Source organism: Thunnus thynnus, chromosome 15, assembly GCF_963924715.1.
Source record: "Thunnus thynnus chromosome 15, fThuThy2.1, whole genome shotgun sequence".
Classification (NCBI taxonomy): domain Eukaryota; kingdom Metazoa; phylum Chordata; class Actinopteri; order Scombriformes; family Scombridae; genus Thunnus; species Thunnus thynnus.
Genome location: NC_089531.1, coordinates 3,330,518 through 3,346,376, shown reverse-complemented (window position 1 = coordinate 3,346,376; position 15,859 = coordinate 3,330,518). Strand labels below are relative to the sequence as shown.

At 39.8% G+C, this 15,859-nt stretch overlaps 1 protein-coding gene across 6 annotated transcripts in view; it reads right to left on the bottom strand.

Moving 5' to 3' along the window:
- LOC137198211 (collagen alpha-1(XIV) chain-like) overlaps positions 1–15,859 on the bottom strand; it is a 222,721-nt gene that overhangs the window by 159,139 nt on the left and 47,723 nt on the right. For all 6 annotated transcript variants that reach the window (XM_067611887.1, XM_067611892.1, XM_067611891.1 and 3 more), the window contains 2 exons: positions 1,358–1,516; positions 1,016–1,135 (listed from right to left, as the gene is read on the bottom strand). In XM_067611887.1, the coding sequence (XP_067467988.1) occupies positions 1,016–1,135; positions 1,358–1,516 (279 nt within the window). The remainder of the gene's footprint in view (positions 1–1,015; positions 1,136–1,357; positions 1,517–15,859) is intronic.

The following is a 15,859-nucleotide window of genomic DNA, read 5'->3' as shown; positions in this document are numbered from 1 at the left end:
TACAGTTTGCAACCGATTTACACATTAGTGTTTAGCTAAGACATTTCTTACGTTTTAATGCAATATGATGTTGTAAATCACTAGTTTGAAACTAGTTAGGAGTTAATAGTAGTTGTGCTAAAACTTAAGAAAAACTTTATACACTTAGTGATGAATTCACGTTGTTTTATTTCTCTGCTGAAATGTTGTTTCCAGATTAACTTTTATGACATCATTCACCAGTAACCAACTGTGCACCAGTGCTGATGTACTGTATATCCCACCAACTACAGAAACAACTGGAAACCAGTTCAAAAAAGGGAGGAGAGACTCATAACTCTCCAGTTCTCTCCTCCTCCTGATGTCTGACGTCTACCTGCCAGCTAGCAGCTCATTTAAGTAGTTGTGGTTTTTGCTTTTAGTTCAAATTAGTTCAAATCAGCTGCTGGACAGTCAGGACCCATAATTAGTACATTCCAGATATGTTTTTTTATGATTTGGGTGAACAAATATACAATACCACAACTATCTATTTGACGATATGCTTGTTTCAGATGAAGATATGTTACTGAAAAGAGTCTGAAAGATTCTAAAAGACTCAAAAATGCTTTATGTTGTAAATATATTTGGGTTGAGGCTGTGATACCATAATCCTGTAACTGAGCAATCAGCAGGCACAACATGAATACTGTATATTTGCTGTTGCTTCTACAATTTGAACCTGATGATGCACTTAAAGTAAAATATCAGTGAAGCTCCAGATTTTCATCTACTGCCTGAGGTCAGAATGATGTTAAAACTTTAATTTAAATATGTTTGGCCTTCTGACTCACAGTCTGTTCTTATCAGCTCAAGGCTGTAATGTAACAAACATTTCAATACATAACTGAAACGCACCGCACTGAAGTGAATACATTAAGGTGAGGTAGAGGACTGGCTTTGGTCCAAGTCGACCTCTGGGCGTTATCTGTTACCTGTGATGGGTATGACGGACCATAATAACCAGAGGGAGGCTGAGGTTTGGTTGGCAGCGTACCTGTCAGTGTGTTTCCTCCTTTATACGGCAGGTTCTTTACAGCATCAATCACAGCCTCTTTGGTGGAGTAAGCGTTAAGATGCCACTCGATCCTGGGGTCTCCGCTGTACTGAGCCAGTCCTGCACACATACATTATCATATTGAGGTTTTACGTTACACCAAATAGAAATATTCCTGTGCATCATTTTAAAAAATATTTCCCTAAAATCCACTTTGCATTTGGTGTCTTTGCAAACTTTGGGATCTACAAAAAATCTGCAGTCCAGCTGAGGTGAAATAAGGCATTTTAAATGAAAACGTCCACCAAATGGTAAATGAATGAAGCACAGAAACTTCCTCACCGATCCTGGTCTTGTCAAACTCAACGGAGAAAGCCTTGACCAGGTTTTCCAGGAAAGTCCTGACCAGCCTGAAGTTGATGCGGCCGATACTCCAGGAGCCGTCCACCAGGATCACGATGTCGGCTATGGCCGGCGTCTTACACATAAACCCCTCTTCAGCTAAAAGACACACAGAGAAAATGACGATAAATTTATGAGAGAAAACATTTCAGCGACAGTTGTCATGTGCGACATTGTAAAATTAGTAAAACACCTGCACTGGTGGTGAAAGTTTGGGCACAGTTTTGGTGTTAAGGAAGCATATTGTAAAAACCTTCTATAATAAAAGTTAAAACGGACATAAACCTTTTACACAGCGGCCTACAGCACACTCGATAAATCTGCAGCAGTAAAAGTGGGACAATTTGATGTGTAGCTTCTGTCCCAAAGTATTACAAAGTGTTTCATTAATTCTAATTCAGTTCAACTCAGTATAATTAAACCCTGGAGGAGCGTTTTAGCAGAAGAAAAATAACAGCCCGCTCTGTTGTTTGTCTCTACAGTTTACTGGGTGATAAAACAGACCAGACTCTAATGAGGCAACAGCAGTTCATTTACAAAAGCCAGTCCAGCACACAGCGAGCCAAAGGCCAACCGAATTAGGAAACAACCATGTTTCTATCAGCCAATTATCTTTAACACAGAGCTTTAGGAAACCTCTGCGAGCTCGCTTCTCGCTGGAAAAACATTGGAATCGTTAAGTCCGCTGGCTTTAATCCTGCTGAGATGCAGCTGAGCAAGGCACTAAAGATCCCAGCAGCTCCAGTTAATTTACTGGGCAGTTTCCTGGTGGGAATATTTATAACTTCATGAATGTGAAGGAGTATACTACTGCCAAAGAAGATACTGTTACATGAAAGTATGTAATTCTGATGTGAAAGGGGTCTTTATCACCAACTCTGCATCTCTACAGAACCTTTTAGCCTCTTTTAGCTTATTTTTTAGTTTGTGCAGCGTGTTTACTGTATGTTTCACCCTCATAAAAGCCTCACAGGTAGCTTTTTTCAAGCTCTGATAAAGCATCAAACGGCAGAAAGAGTTACAGCTCGCCGAGTGTGGCTGAGCCGATGGTATCTTATTTAATTTTCCTCTACTACACAATGTGCTCCTGAGCAACAAACCCAAACTTAAACCGATCAGGAACCAACAGCACATCTCTGTGGTTGTACTGGGAGGCTCTTAGTTGCAAATGTGGAAACAAATGAAGCTGAAGTGGAGCCCTACACGCCCGGCAATCCTTCTCTGAACAAATAAAGCTTAAGAAAACACACACACACAAAAAAAACCCAATCACGCAGCTATTTAATGGTTATAAAAACAAAAAAACCCAGATGGTTTACCTTTACAGTGGATTGACTGTTTGAATTAGCGATTTACTTGTCGAGAGAGACACACAAGCATCGGCCACTGATTTACGTTGAGCTCTAGCTTTAATCTGCACCCGCTGGCACACACGATCTCTTATCCTCCAGATGTATAAGAGAATATTTCATTCATGTTGCAGCATGTTTTAATATCTCAGGAGGTGGTGGGGAAGGGGGGGTTGTGTGTGTGGAGGGGCGGCGGGAGCATTCTTCAGCTAGTTCATTTCATTCATCATTGACAGGAAATGAAAAGTGTATCACTCCTTACAAGTCTCTACAGTGTCGGAATTTAAACCTCCTCCTCTGTCTACCAGACGAGTCTCCGTCCCGCCGTCCAACACGACTTCACTGGGCGAATGAAAGCAGTGATACATAATACACACAGGCGTTTATTATCAGCTGATTGTGCGGTGAGTGTTATAGAAATTTAAGCTCCTTCTGGAGTTGTCGCTGCAAGTTGCAAGACGTGTGTGTGTTCATATGTGTGTGTTTTGTGTCTTTACACAGAAACTATAATAGCGAACGTTTCTGTGAGTTTGTTTGTCTGTTGGCGTTACAGAGCTGTGATTTACAGGAAGTAATTAAAGAGAACATTAGCTACTGGTTGACAGATTTATTCTGAATGGGACAAAGCAGATATTGAAAACATAATAATGCAGGAGTATCAAATGGCTCAATGTTCTGCCTGGTATTACTATTATAATGCAACCTTTTAAGAGAGAACTTACAAAGTTGCATTACCAGCTTCTTGTTCACTGACAAGGGTAAATAAAAGAATGAATAATTACAACTTCCTGTTCTAAAAAACTCGGGAGAAACAAGTGACAAAAGAGGAAGAAGAAGAGGAAGAAGGGTTAACACGGATTTAAAAGGACGTTTCTCAGTCGATACAGGAAGTGAAACTGAAGGGCAAAACAGTGCTTTAGAGCGCTAAGAGAAAGAGCGCCGACATCCTTTTAATAGCACGTCTGGGGAAAATACGAGCACCTGGACAGATGGCGAAAAAATGAAAAAGGACGGACAGAGAGAGGGAGAGAGAAGAAGAGGCAATGGAAAAAGATGTATATTAAAGGGTGTAACACAACTGCTGCGAATACCAATGTTGTGTTTATTTCTGATTGATTTAATAATAATAATACTTGTCCTGGTTTTCACTTAATAACTACACAAAGTAAGGACACAAGCAGCGAGAAACAAGATGAAAGCAAACTGGATAATGAGAGAGTCGGTACAGTCGGGTTGAAAAGAAAAAGAGGATATAAAGAGAGAGAGAGAATGAAAGAGGGATCAGCACTCTGAGAACAGCGGGTGTGGTTGAGAGAAAAGAAAACAACAGCAAAGCTTGAATTAACCTCCATGATTTCTAGATATTTAAACGCCCGTTTTGAGGTCCTACATGACTTAATTAATATGAGCGACAGTTAGCGTTTCGGCTAAAGTTACAGAGCAAAGAGAGACACCTACAGAAGAAACTCAACAGTGATGAGCCTTAACAGTACCACTGAGAAGTTTTTTTTTAAAAGGTGGAACATTAAGGCGAATGAACAGAAATGAAAGTTGAAAGGACCGTTTTTTCTTATATGTGTTCCTGACACTCACTCATCCAATTTAAAGTTCTACATTGAGCCTATCTTTTCCAAATCAAAAACTGTGTGAGAACTGACCCGCAGGTTAACCAGAAGTAAGACTACAGAAGTATCATTGATCCGTATGTTCCGGCTCTGCCAATCCAAATACTCTTCTGTCCTTTTTTTTTTTTTTTTTTTTTTTTTTTGGGAATGTTCCAGAAAGGAGCTAAAACAACCTGCTGTAGGGTAAGATAAGATCACTGCTTTTACTAATTTTTTTGGCACGCTGCCTGATACTTTTCAGACAGGAGGAAGCTACTCCACCCACAATTTCTCACTCAATTAGAGACGTATTCTCAAACCTGAAACTCAGAGCTTAGAGTTAAGGTGTGTATGGAGCTGCTTCTTAACGAAAGAAAGAAACCTCCATGCAGGTACAGGTACAACATTGGGAGTGTAATATTGTATTTGTTATGAGGTAGGAGGTTTTTTTTGTCTTTGTATTAAAGTATTAAAATTAATAAAAAGAATTTTGAAACAAAGAAAGTAGAAAGGAATCAGGGAGGATGTTAGTTGAGGACGATGTGAAGAGACAAAGAGTCATAAACAACATTGCTGTTTTCCATCATGATCATGTTTAATCAAGAAACCTGTTGTTATTTTAAGTAATTATATTAATATTTTGTGTTTCAGAATTTAGGGCATGGATAGTAATAACCTGGGACAACTGGGTGTTCTTGCAGACTGAAGCTAAATTCAGATTAGGGATGTGCAGAGATCCCAGTATTTGTATCTGTATTTGTTGAGGCAGCAAAATTATTTGTATTTGTATTCGAATAAAAGTGGAAAGAGGCTTAAAAATCCTGTTTTTTGTATTTATTACACTTTTAACTTTAGAAAATTAAAATGTTACAATAAGTATTCATGAATAAACTACCTTATGAAGGAGGTCCACATACCAGGTCTTGAACTGGAGTCTCAGATCATAGATGACTGCGCTGACTACTGAGCTAAAACTTTACTCATCGCCTCATTGCAGACAGACCTCTACCTATTTATACACCCATAACACAGAGACAGCACAGTGTGTAACATGAAGTAGAAATTCTAAGGTGATTCTTGCTTTCCGCTTTTCATTTATTGCCTCTTTTTTTACAACCTAACTTTGTGGAAAGGAGAAGGGGAACAACAGGTTATGGAGAGTCTGTTGGGACCCTGATGGATGTAACATTGGAGCAGAGGACAGACACTGAGATAACAATGTAATCGACCTGTGAACTGGTATTTGACATGTTTTTTTTTTTTCTTCCCAAAAACAAATAATTTTTAAAATATTTGTATGAAACAAATATTTGTATAAAACCCACTATTTGTGCTTTGCTGAATAACGTATTTGTATTAGACACAGCATGAAATGTTTGAGGCAAAACAATGTTTGCATTGATTCAAATGAAAGACGTATTTGTTCTTGGTGTTGTGAACAAAACTTTTCTTTTCTTTTTTTAATAAATAAATGTCATGATTGTCAATATTTTAGTCTTTACTAAGTAGCAAAAGCTAAGTAACGAGTCATAAACTCATCCATCTATATAATCACGGCTCAATAATCAATCCAGATGTAACCCAGCAGGATAGTCAACAGCTGAGCCACATCTGGACATATGTGGATATTTAAAATGAACAGTATGAACGGTTTTGGTACAAACACTGATGTTGATGCCTTGTGGGTAAAGCAGGAAATTCACAGCATTCTTTGTCACACTTTGCTAACCTGTTTATTGCTGCTGGCAGCTGTGTGTTTTTCCGGTGTTGTTTCCATGATAAGAAACTTCCCTGATATGATCTGAAAAATGTCCTGATGTGAGCCTGCATGGATCAATGTGCAGAGCTTTGACAAACTAGGCTGGAAGAGTGAAAAAAAAAAGTCCATGACTGACTGATGTGAGTTTGTCTTTCGCTAATTAAAGAAGCAACAACACAACACTTTACCTGTCGACCGCCTCACTTTGCTAAATTGGTACAAATTGCCCCTCTGGAGGGGATCAAGTCTTAAAATAGGCAGAGTGAAATATGGAGGGAAGAAGGGTAAGAAAGGACGAGAAAGAAAAGGAGGGAGGGAACAGAAACTTCAGAAAGAGAGATTTGTTGACAGATTCCTCGACCAGATAGCTATTAGCAGAGAGACCCCCTCAGGCAAAGTGTTCCTCCACAGGTCAAAAAGTCAAAATGGCGCAGGTCTGAGGCAGATCCCGAGACAGCAAGGGTCAACGCCATCAAATGGTGGATGTACCCCAAAGTCGGCTAATTGTAAACAACATTATAACGAGTCCTCTCTGTTTACTGACATTCGCAAATATATTCATGACTGCAGGCAAGGCCTACAGGTTGATCAGAGGTTATGTTCAGCCAGAAAGTCCCTAAATACATACAGAGATGTCAGGTTTAAGGTTAAAGATAATGAGACTTTCTGTCTGTCTGTTCAGAATTATGTGGTCACACTGAATCTATACCACTGAGGGTATAGAGTATTTACTATATTTAATGAGTATTTACTATTTCTATTTCTATTTCTGTCCTTCAAAAATGAAAAATATTATAACATTACAATTAAAAAGGAAATATTACATCATATATTTCTGTTTACATGATGGTTCAACACCCCCATCATCACTAAAGACGTGTCGTGCTTGATGTCTTTCATTAAATTCATTAAAAAAAGGAAAGAAATCTTTTTTCCAGAGTCAGTCGGGATGAATTAGGTCTATTTTACTTTCTTACAAAGGTTACAAAGACACAAACAGAACATCTCTGACGTCCTGCAGTCAAAGCGAGGTCGGGGTTAGCCAACAGCTCGAGGCAACGAGGGAGGAGCTGGAACTGCAAGGCCAATACCTGCCGTGTCAAAGGTGAGCTATCGCACCTCAGGGCTCCGCGCGGTTGATTTATCTGAGATAAGAGTTTACACGGCACCGTGTCGAAAGGTCAGCTGCCTCTGATTCCACCGCTCCACGGCAGCATGACAGCTTGTGAAACACCTTTCATTTCCAGCTCATATAGAATTCCACGTGGTCATCCGTGTGGAAAGTTTAACAGGTACAACCCGCTTGGACTTTTACATATTTTGCAGAGTTACATCTTGGAATTCAAATTGATTTAATTGGGCTTTTTTTTTACCATTTCATTAACACAACATGCTTAGTGCTTTGAAGACAAAAAAGCAGACGTCTGTTGGTATTCAACCCCCGTAAACCTCCGTTGGTATTCAAGTATTCAACCCCCACTGCAATTACACCAGCAAGTCTTTTGGGGTTATGTTTCTACCACCTTTCTGCAATTTTTGCCCATTTTTCTTAGCTCAAGCTCAGTCAGATCTGTGAACAGCAATTTTCAAGTCTCACCACAGATTCTCAGTTGGATTGAGGTCTGAGCTTTGACTGGCCTATTCTAAAACATTAATATTCTTTGCCTTAAACCAACCCAGTGTAGCTGTTGCTGCATGCTCAGGGTCATTGTCCGACTGGAGGTTGAACCTCCGCCCCAGTCTCAAACAGATTTTCTTCAAAAGCTGTCCTGTGTTTGGCTCCATCCATCTTGCCCTCAATCCTGACCAGGTTCAGTAGACTCTATGATTCCCTGGTGTTGGAACGAGTTACCAAACTGGGTTTTCCCTCTCAATTATTAAGACCAAAGACCTCTGCACTTCATGGACTGAAAAGAAATTGGAAAATCTGCTTCTTTGCATTCTATGTACTCTATGTATTGCCTCTGTGCACTGCCTGTTGACACCTGCGTCCTATCAAATGAAATTGTAAATTGTAAATTGTAAACCAGTTTCCAGTACCTGCTGATGAAAAGCAACCCTACAGCATAATGCTACCACCACTGTGTTTTGCTGTGGGGATGGTGTATTCAGACTGATGTGTAATATTGGGTTTTCGCCACACACAGTGTTTTCCATTCAGGCCAAAAAGTTCAATTTTTGTCTCATCTGACCAGAGCGCCATCTTCCACATGTTTGCTTTGTCTCCCACATGGCTTGTGGCCCAGTTTCTTATGGCTTTCTTTCAGCTGCAGCTGGCTTTTTTCTCGCCTCTCTTCCATAAAGGGCAGGTTTGTTGACTGCACGACTAATAATTGTCCTGTGGACAGATTCTCCCACCTGAGCTGTGGATCTTTTCCAGCTCCTCCAGAGTTACCATCGGCCTCTTGGCTGTGTCTCTGATTAATGCTCCCCTTGCTCGGTCCGTCAGTTTAGGTGGACGACCTTCTCACTGTTGTGGCATATTCTTTCCTAATGATTTTGTAATGATGGATATAATGATGCTCAGTGTGATATTCAAAGCTTGGGGTAATTTTTTTACAACCTAACTCTGCTTTGTACTTCTCCACAACTTTATCCCTGACCTGTGTGGTGAGCTCTTTGGTCTTGATGATGCTGTTTGTTTAGAAATGTTCTCTAACAAACTCTAATTGCGAAGGAACTAACTGATTTCTGAAGGCAGTTGTTTGCACCTGATCTCAGGAGTTTTCACAGTAAAGGTGGTGAATGTGAACTCAACACTGATCAGATTTGTACTGTACATTTTTTTCTCATCAAACTTGATTTTATGACCTTAGTGTACGCTCAGATTTGTTTTGCTATGTTTGCCTTTATTGACAGTTTTTTTGAAAGTGGAAAAAGAGAATGACATGCAACAAATGTCTTGATGTCCAAAATCAAACCATGACAATGTTCTGAAATTCTTTTAAATGTGGTAATTAGAAATAATTACTATGTTCAGAACTAAATGAATAATTTGTCATGTTTCTGTAAGATCTTTCAGATCACATGTGTGCTATAAAAATGTCCCAAAACATGTTGAGAACAAGCTGAAGTTGAACAGTTTTCTCTTAAGTTATCTCTGTATATCTATATACTGTATTGTTGTTTCTCTTTGTGTTTTTAAGGTGTTCCCTCTGTTTTTTGTTATATACACGCCACAGAAAAAATACTCTAAATGGGCCCTAATGGCTCCATTATTTCATTTCAAAGTCTAAATTATTACACTTTTCTCAAGATTAAGGTTAGATGAAGCTGCACATCACATTCACAACCACTGACGTCATAATTCAACTGTAAATGTTAGAGGAGTGCAGTAATTACACCCATAGAACTTTAACTGGTACAGAAGAACCTGTAATTTGCATAAAATATAAAATACTGTATAGAGTTTGACAATTCCATTGATCTTCATACAGGTATTTAGCAAACAATAGCTGCTAACGATGTACTGAGTGAAGAATGTAAAAGTTGAAACTCTTCTATGTGTCCGGTAACTAGAATTGTACAAGAGGAGACATTTAGATTAGACATTTTATATTCATGACTTGAGCAGTATTGTTAGATTTATCAAAAGGTTCAGGGTTTTTTTTTTTTTTTTAAATTACTTTAGGTTTTGGCTTTGCACCTTGTCAGGAAGGAAAAAGACATGCCAATTTGAAACAGTTTCACAATGACAAAAAGAACAGTTTGAGACTCTTGTGACTCCTTTATGGCAGATCGAGGGAGGTTTTTCTGTACTGAGAAAGAGCACAAATGGCTCCTCAAGCTAATAACCGGCAGCATCTAATTTCTCTCAGCGACATGAAAGTGGAGCAAGCTGGTTAGGATGCAGCTGCAGATTTCTATGAGCTCCGGATGATGATTTCTAACCTCACGTGTCTCCTGTCATCCCGGTCACATGACGATCTCCAAACCAGCACCAAACACCACAAGCAAACTGTTCAAAATGTGTGTTTCTAACTGAAAATATAAGGAGTGTCACATACTTCAGCAACAGCAAAGCCTCACTAAAGTAATAATCATGATAATAATAATAAATTAGATTTATATAGAGCCTTACAAAACACCCAAGGAAACTTTACAAAAGCTTTACAAAATAATAAGCAACTGAGAAGTTAACTGGTGAACTGTGGGTCAAAAGCCTGAGCAAACAGGTAGGTTTTGAGGGCTGATTTGCAAGGGAGAGACTTCCAGAGGGTGGGGGGGATGAAGAGCAGCCCCGAGTCCGAGGACCGCAGGCTTCAGGATGGTGTGTGTTGGTGGAGGAGGTCTGAAAGGTCTACTGGGGGGACCAGGGAGTGGAGGGATTTGTAGGTGAGGAGGAGGAGTTTGTAGGAGATGCGGTATTTCACAGGGAGCCAGTGTAGGTGAATGAGAGTGGGGGTTTGGTGTGGGTAAGAACCCTGGCAGCTGAGCTCTGGACATATTGGAGCCTGTCCAGGGTTTTTACTGGGTACCCCGAACAGGACTCCATTGCAGTAGTCCAGACGATTTGAGATGAAGGCATGGATCAAGGTCTCGGCAACGGTGTTTGAGAGTGAAACATAATGAAATTAGCAGTCTGAACTAGTAAAAAAGAGCAATCCTTATGTATGAAAAAGAATTCCACACTATGGAGCAATTATACGATGATCCCTCGTCATCAATGTGAACAGGAAAAGTGAGTATTACCAGAAGTCTCTCTCTTATTAGCTGACACTGAGCTCCAAAATGCACCAATGAAGCTGCTGCTCAGTGTTCTTGCACCGCTCCCAGGTGTGTGACTGTCTAACAGTATAAATGTGAAACAGTTTGTTGCATAAAACAAACACGTTCAGCACAAAGTTCCTCACTGAGCTTGCAATGCTACAAATCTAAAACTACAGATCGTCTGAGCGGTCGACAGTGTCAACCAGATAAATATTTACCACGTAGGAATCTCCAAATCTCCATAGGATACAAATGAATCCCCTGTTTGTTGTTGTTGTTGATGCACCAGTTCAGCCTCTGGAAAGGGAAAGGCTGCTGCTGCTGCTGCTGCTGTTGCTGCTGCACTGCAACGTGCTGAAATGATCCGTCTGCAGAGCCTCACTTACAAGCTTAAAGTAGATTAATGCACCTCATCACTGCCAAAATAAATCTAAACAAGGACAGGAAAGCTCGTGAATCATGGCTCATTTCAGCCTTGTCTCGGAGTATGAAATAAATGGCTCTAGAGTGCAGAGAAGAAATATGGCTCTATCTATATTGGATATTTCTCTGGTCAGGAGGAGGAGGGGTTTTTTTAGGGGTGCTATGTTCCTTTGAAAGCTAATTTATGGTATGGTTGGGGCCAAATTACTACTCCCGATTTGTCTTCATTAGGTTGTAAAATTTTCTTAAACATTCGGCTCTTTATGTCTCCGAGGCATTCTTCAAATCTCAAGTGTCTCTGCTCCCACTCACTGATGTTGTATCAGTAGGTAAGTGTCTAAAAAGCTATAAAACATGGATGTATTAACGTAAGAGAGAAGGTAAATACATCCCAATTTAATGTCATTTTGATCAAACACTATTTTTCACCCTTTACACAACTGTAGCTCAAAATTACATAACTATTCAGTGAAAAAGTCCTTCTGACTGTTTTCAGGAGGAAAACTTACTGTGGGTGTTACAGAGCCGAGCAGATTGAAGCTGTAGCTGAGTTGGCCGAGCTTTTTAGTCTAGAAAATGTCCACATTTACTCAAAATATGTTGCTTTAAGATATTTAGGTATTTGTCAGCTTACTAAAGATGTTTATCTGTGATCTTACTGATTGTTAGATCATATTTTTGTGCTGCTAAACATGGATGTTTGTAGTTTCAGGTCACTGCAGCAAATATTGTGAGACTTTACATTCAAAACTGAAAACTAAAACACATTTTTGGACAAGTTTGGACTGGAAGAGACAGCTCTGCTCTGATGAGTTCAGGGTTCATCCTGAGAAAAGCTGCTTTACACACAATTTCACTATATGAAGCTTAGCGTAAATTCAGGCAGGAAGACTTTTAATCATTCAGTCATTCATATTTTCACTCTTCTCTCTCGCTGCTTCTCCCATCACTTCTAGATTCCTCCACGATCCCTAAACAGCCAATCACGGCCTAGCTGTCAAAATTTAAAACCGTCTCCCTCTCTGTCGCTGTCATCCACCTCCACAGCCGCAACACCGGAGCTTGATCCTCGCCTCATCATTCATCTTCCCGATCTCACGTTACGGCAAGGCCCGAAGTCACCAGGAGCCGATATCACGCCACCTCGTTCCACGCCTCTCCCATCACCGCCACCAGTGTCTAGACTCCATCGGGGGGGTTAAACTATTCCTGCATTCATCGCCCCTTCCATATAGACTTTTGACATTCACTATCATGCTGTCCAATAAACACTATTCACCACGTAAGAAACTGAAGCTGCGTCTCAATCATTGATGAGAGCCTGGAGACTCAACTGTAAAGACTGTAGCTGTGTCTCAAATCACATACTTCTGTTAGTACACTTTCATGTAGTACACTGTGTACACTATATATTACTGGCGTAGCGCACGAATTCTGACAGGGTAGTGTTGTCTCAAATCAAACACAGCCGTTGTGCACTCACCGGAAATGACAATCGCAGATTAGCATTAGCATTATCGTTTGTGCTACCAAATCATTACAGACCGCTAAATTAACCCAAAAAACATACTGATGGCTTATATTGGACAACAGTATAGTGGTGCTTAGTGCTAAAAAACACATGTATAACTTACATTTGTATAATGTGGCGATGTTCACCGTAATTACAACGTACCCGGCCGCCATTTCCAGTTTGAAAAGTGGTCCCTCCCCTTCCGCTACGTAGCCAAGATGGCGGCCATTGAGGGCGAGAAGCGTCCGTAGTTCCACACTCAACTTTTTGACCGTTTTGAGTGCACCATCCGGGTTCTCACAGTGCATTTCCCCATACTTCTCAGCGCACTTATGCACTCAAAATGTACAGAAGTATGTGATTTGAGACACAGCAGGTGTTTCTCCTGATTGAAATAAACTCGTCATCTGTGTTTAACAGCTGAACTGTTGGCTGTGTAGAAAAACACAGAACATTAGCGTTAGATCCTGATCGATCCAGCTGGCGTTTCAGGGGAATTAAATCATTAAAGAAAGTTACCGCTGCTACGACATGAGTGTAAATGTTGCACAGCACCTCTTAATCTGGAGACGCTCTTATTGTTTCAGCAGATATGTGATGCTGCAGGTATTTGATCGACTCAAAGGGAAGATTAGAAACATCAGTATTGATTTTTCGGCAACCTCACAATTTATATTTATATTCATGCGACTGATATTCATTATTAAGATTAATCAAACCCATTTCACACCTGCCTAAGCTGTATTGTGACTGACATTTCAATAGACTAGATGTGAAACACTATACAGACGTAAAATATAAGTAAACTCAAGTTAATTTGTGACTTGAGAGAGCTCTGTGTGTGTCTGTAGTTTGTTGTTATTGAGTGATCTCAGAGCTGAAATGTGGAGAAAAAGTTTGAGACACTGAAGGCAGCAGCTCAATCAAAAGTTTCCTGCCTCCTGTTTCCTACCTGCATGCGTCTCATCATGTGCTACATCACTCCCCATCCCTCCAACGCAGGCTTCGCTCTGTTGCATGAAAACACCAGAACCAACAATGCCACTGCTGAAAATATCATAATTAACAAATTCCCAATGGAGGTTTTCTCAAAAATTTGAAGTTTTTATATGATTAATGTAGCGACATATGTGGTTTTATAAGCTTTCAGCACTCTCCTGCAGTATAAATAACCTCTGATATCATCTCCAGCCTGTAAATTGTGTATCACACACAGCTGGGCGGTCCGAGTGTAATCAAGAGTATCAAGATTCACACTGCGATGTAATGAAACCATGCATCTTCCTGCTGTAATGAGACAATCACACACACACTACTTTTTTTTTTTTTTTTTACAGAAGGATGCTTCCAGTTAATCCTTAATAACACAGGAAAGTCTGAGCTGACTTCTCTCATGAAGCGGTGAGAACGGCGCCCGAGCGGCAGATGAGCAGCGATTTAGACACACGTAGAGATGGAAATGTGACTTTTTTTTTTCTCCTACGATTCATTAGGACACACCGCTGGGAAAATGATCCGTTCTCAGCCAGCGGAGAAAAGATGAAAATAGCAGGTGATTACACGCCACAGGTAACTGTTCAGTATCACATTTTAGAAAAAAGCATTAAAGAAAAATATTTTAAAAAAAGAGCCGATAACCCACCTGATGTTATCTGACACCTCATTTATTTGTGAAAATGACCTGAATCATAATAAGGTCATTGGAGGTGTTAAGATGACCTGAATTACACTTACTGTGCTTGTCTTTACAGCATGATGTAACACTGCTTTGTGTAATTCTTTTAAACAAATGAACATTAACAATAACATTGTGGAGTTTATGACTCGATGGCCAAAGCGCAAAACCTCCTATCTTTCACTTCAGATGATGAGAACAAGGAAGGTTTTGCTCATATTCAGTCTGTCTGTGAGATAATCTCGCCCTTCATTGTGACAGAAAAGTCACAAGGAAGCAAATACACTGAATACACTTTAAGGAATTTCCCACTTAAGGAGTTCTGACCCTAGTATACTATTACATAACGACGGCTGAAGAGCAAAACCTCTTTGTTCTCAGGTAAAAAGACGTAGTAAATGTAAAAGTTATCTTGCAGACAGACTGAATATGAGCAGCCTTCCTTGTTCTCATCATCCAAAGTGAAATACGCTGATCAGAAAATTCTGCAGATAGGAGGTTTTGCACTTTGGCCATAGATTTACTACATCTTTTTACCTGAGAACAAACTTAATTTTATTTTTAATTTAATTTTAATCATTAACTTAATTTAGAGCATCGTTTTGAAGAACCTCTTCCAACTTGCATCAAGTGCAAAAGCTCCTATCTGCACTTTACGATGCATTAATATCTATAACACATAATATAATAATATAGTCCAAAAACAGTGTTTTATGTATTGGGTATCCTTAACAAATAGCATTCTACAAGAAAACAATTTTTTTTTTAGTTTTCTCAAAAGAGTGCATTTTTCAGATGGGAGGTTTTGCTCTTCGGCCGTCGATATCTGTGATAACGTTGGTGTTTGCATCTCTCCAAATTTGTCCCAAATCTCCCAGCCCGTCCCTTCCTCTCTGACAAGTTGACTGACTGTGTGATTTCCATCAGCCTTCAAAACTCATCATCATCACCATGACTCAAACTGTCTGGTGTGGTCTCTGCATAATGTTACATAAAGCAGTTCTAAATGTAGACGTGTTGCTGTTTTGCTTCTCTGTAAAATAAAAGATGATCCAACCTACAGCATCGATATCCTGCTTTTAGTGCCATAAAACAAAATAATTTTGCATTTCAAGTGGAATCAGCAGCAAATATTTTGGAATAAACAGAGAAATGGTGTAGTTGCAAACATGTAAAGACAAAGAAATGAGAGAAACCTTCAGAAACTCAAGTACATCCACAGGAAAACCAAAACCATTTGATTGACAGTGTTGACTGACTGACTGACTGACTGAAGTACCGTGAGACTTGTTAGTATGTAAACAATCTGCTGTAATTCTGCTGAAGGTGAGCGACTTCCACACTCTGTTTGTCTCTAATCTTGAGTCCCATCAACTTCAACGACTGTTCAGAGACGTGCGGCCGGCTCG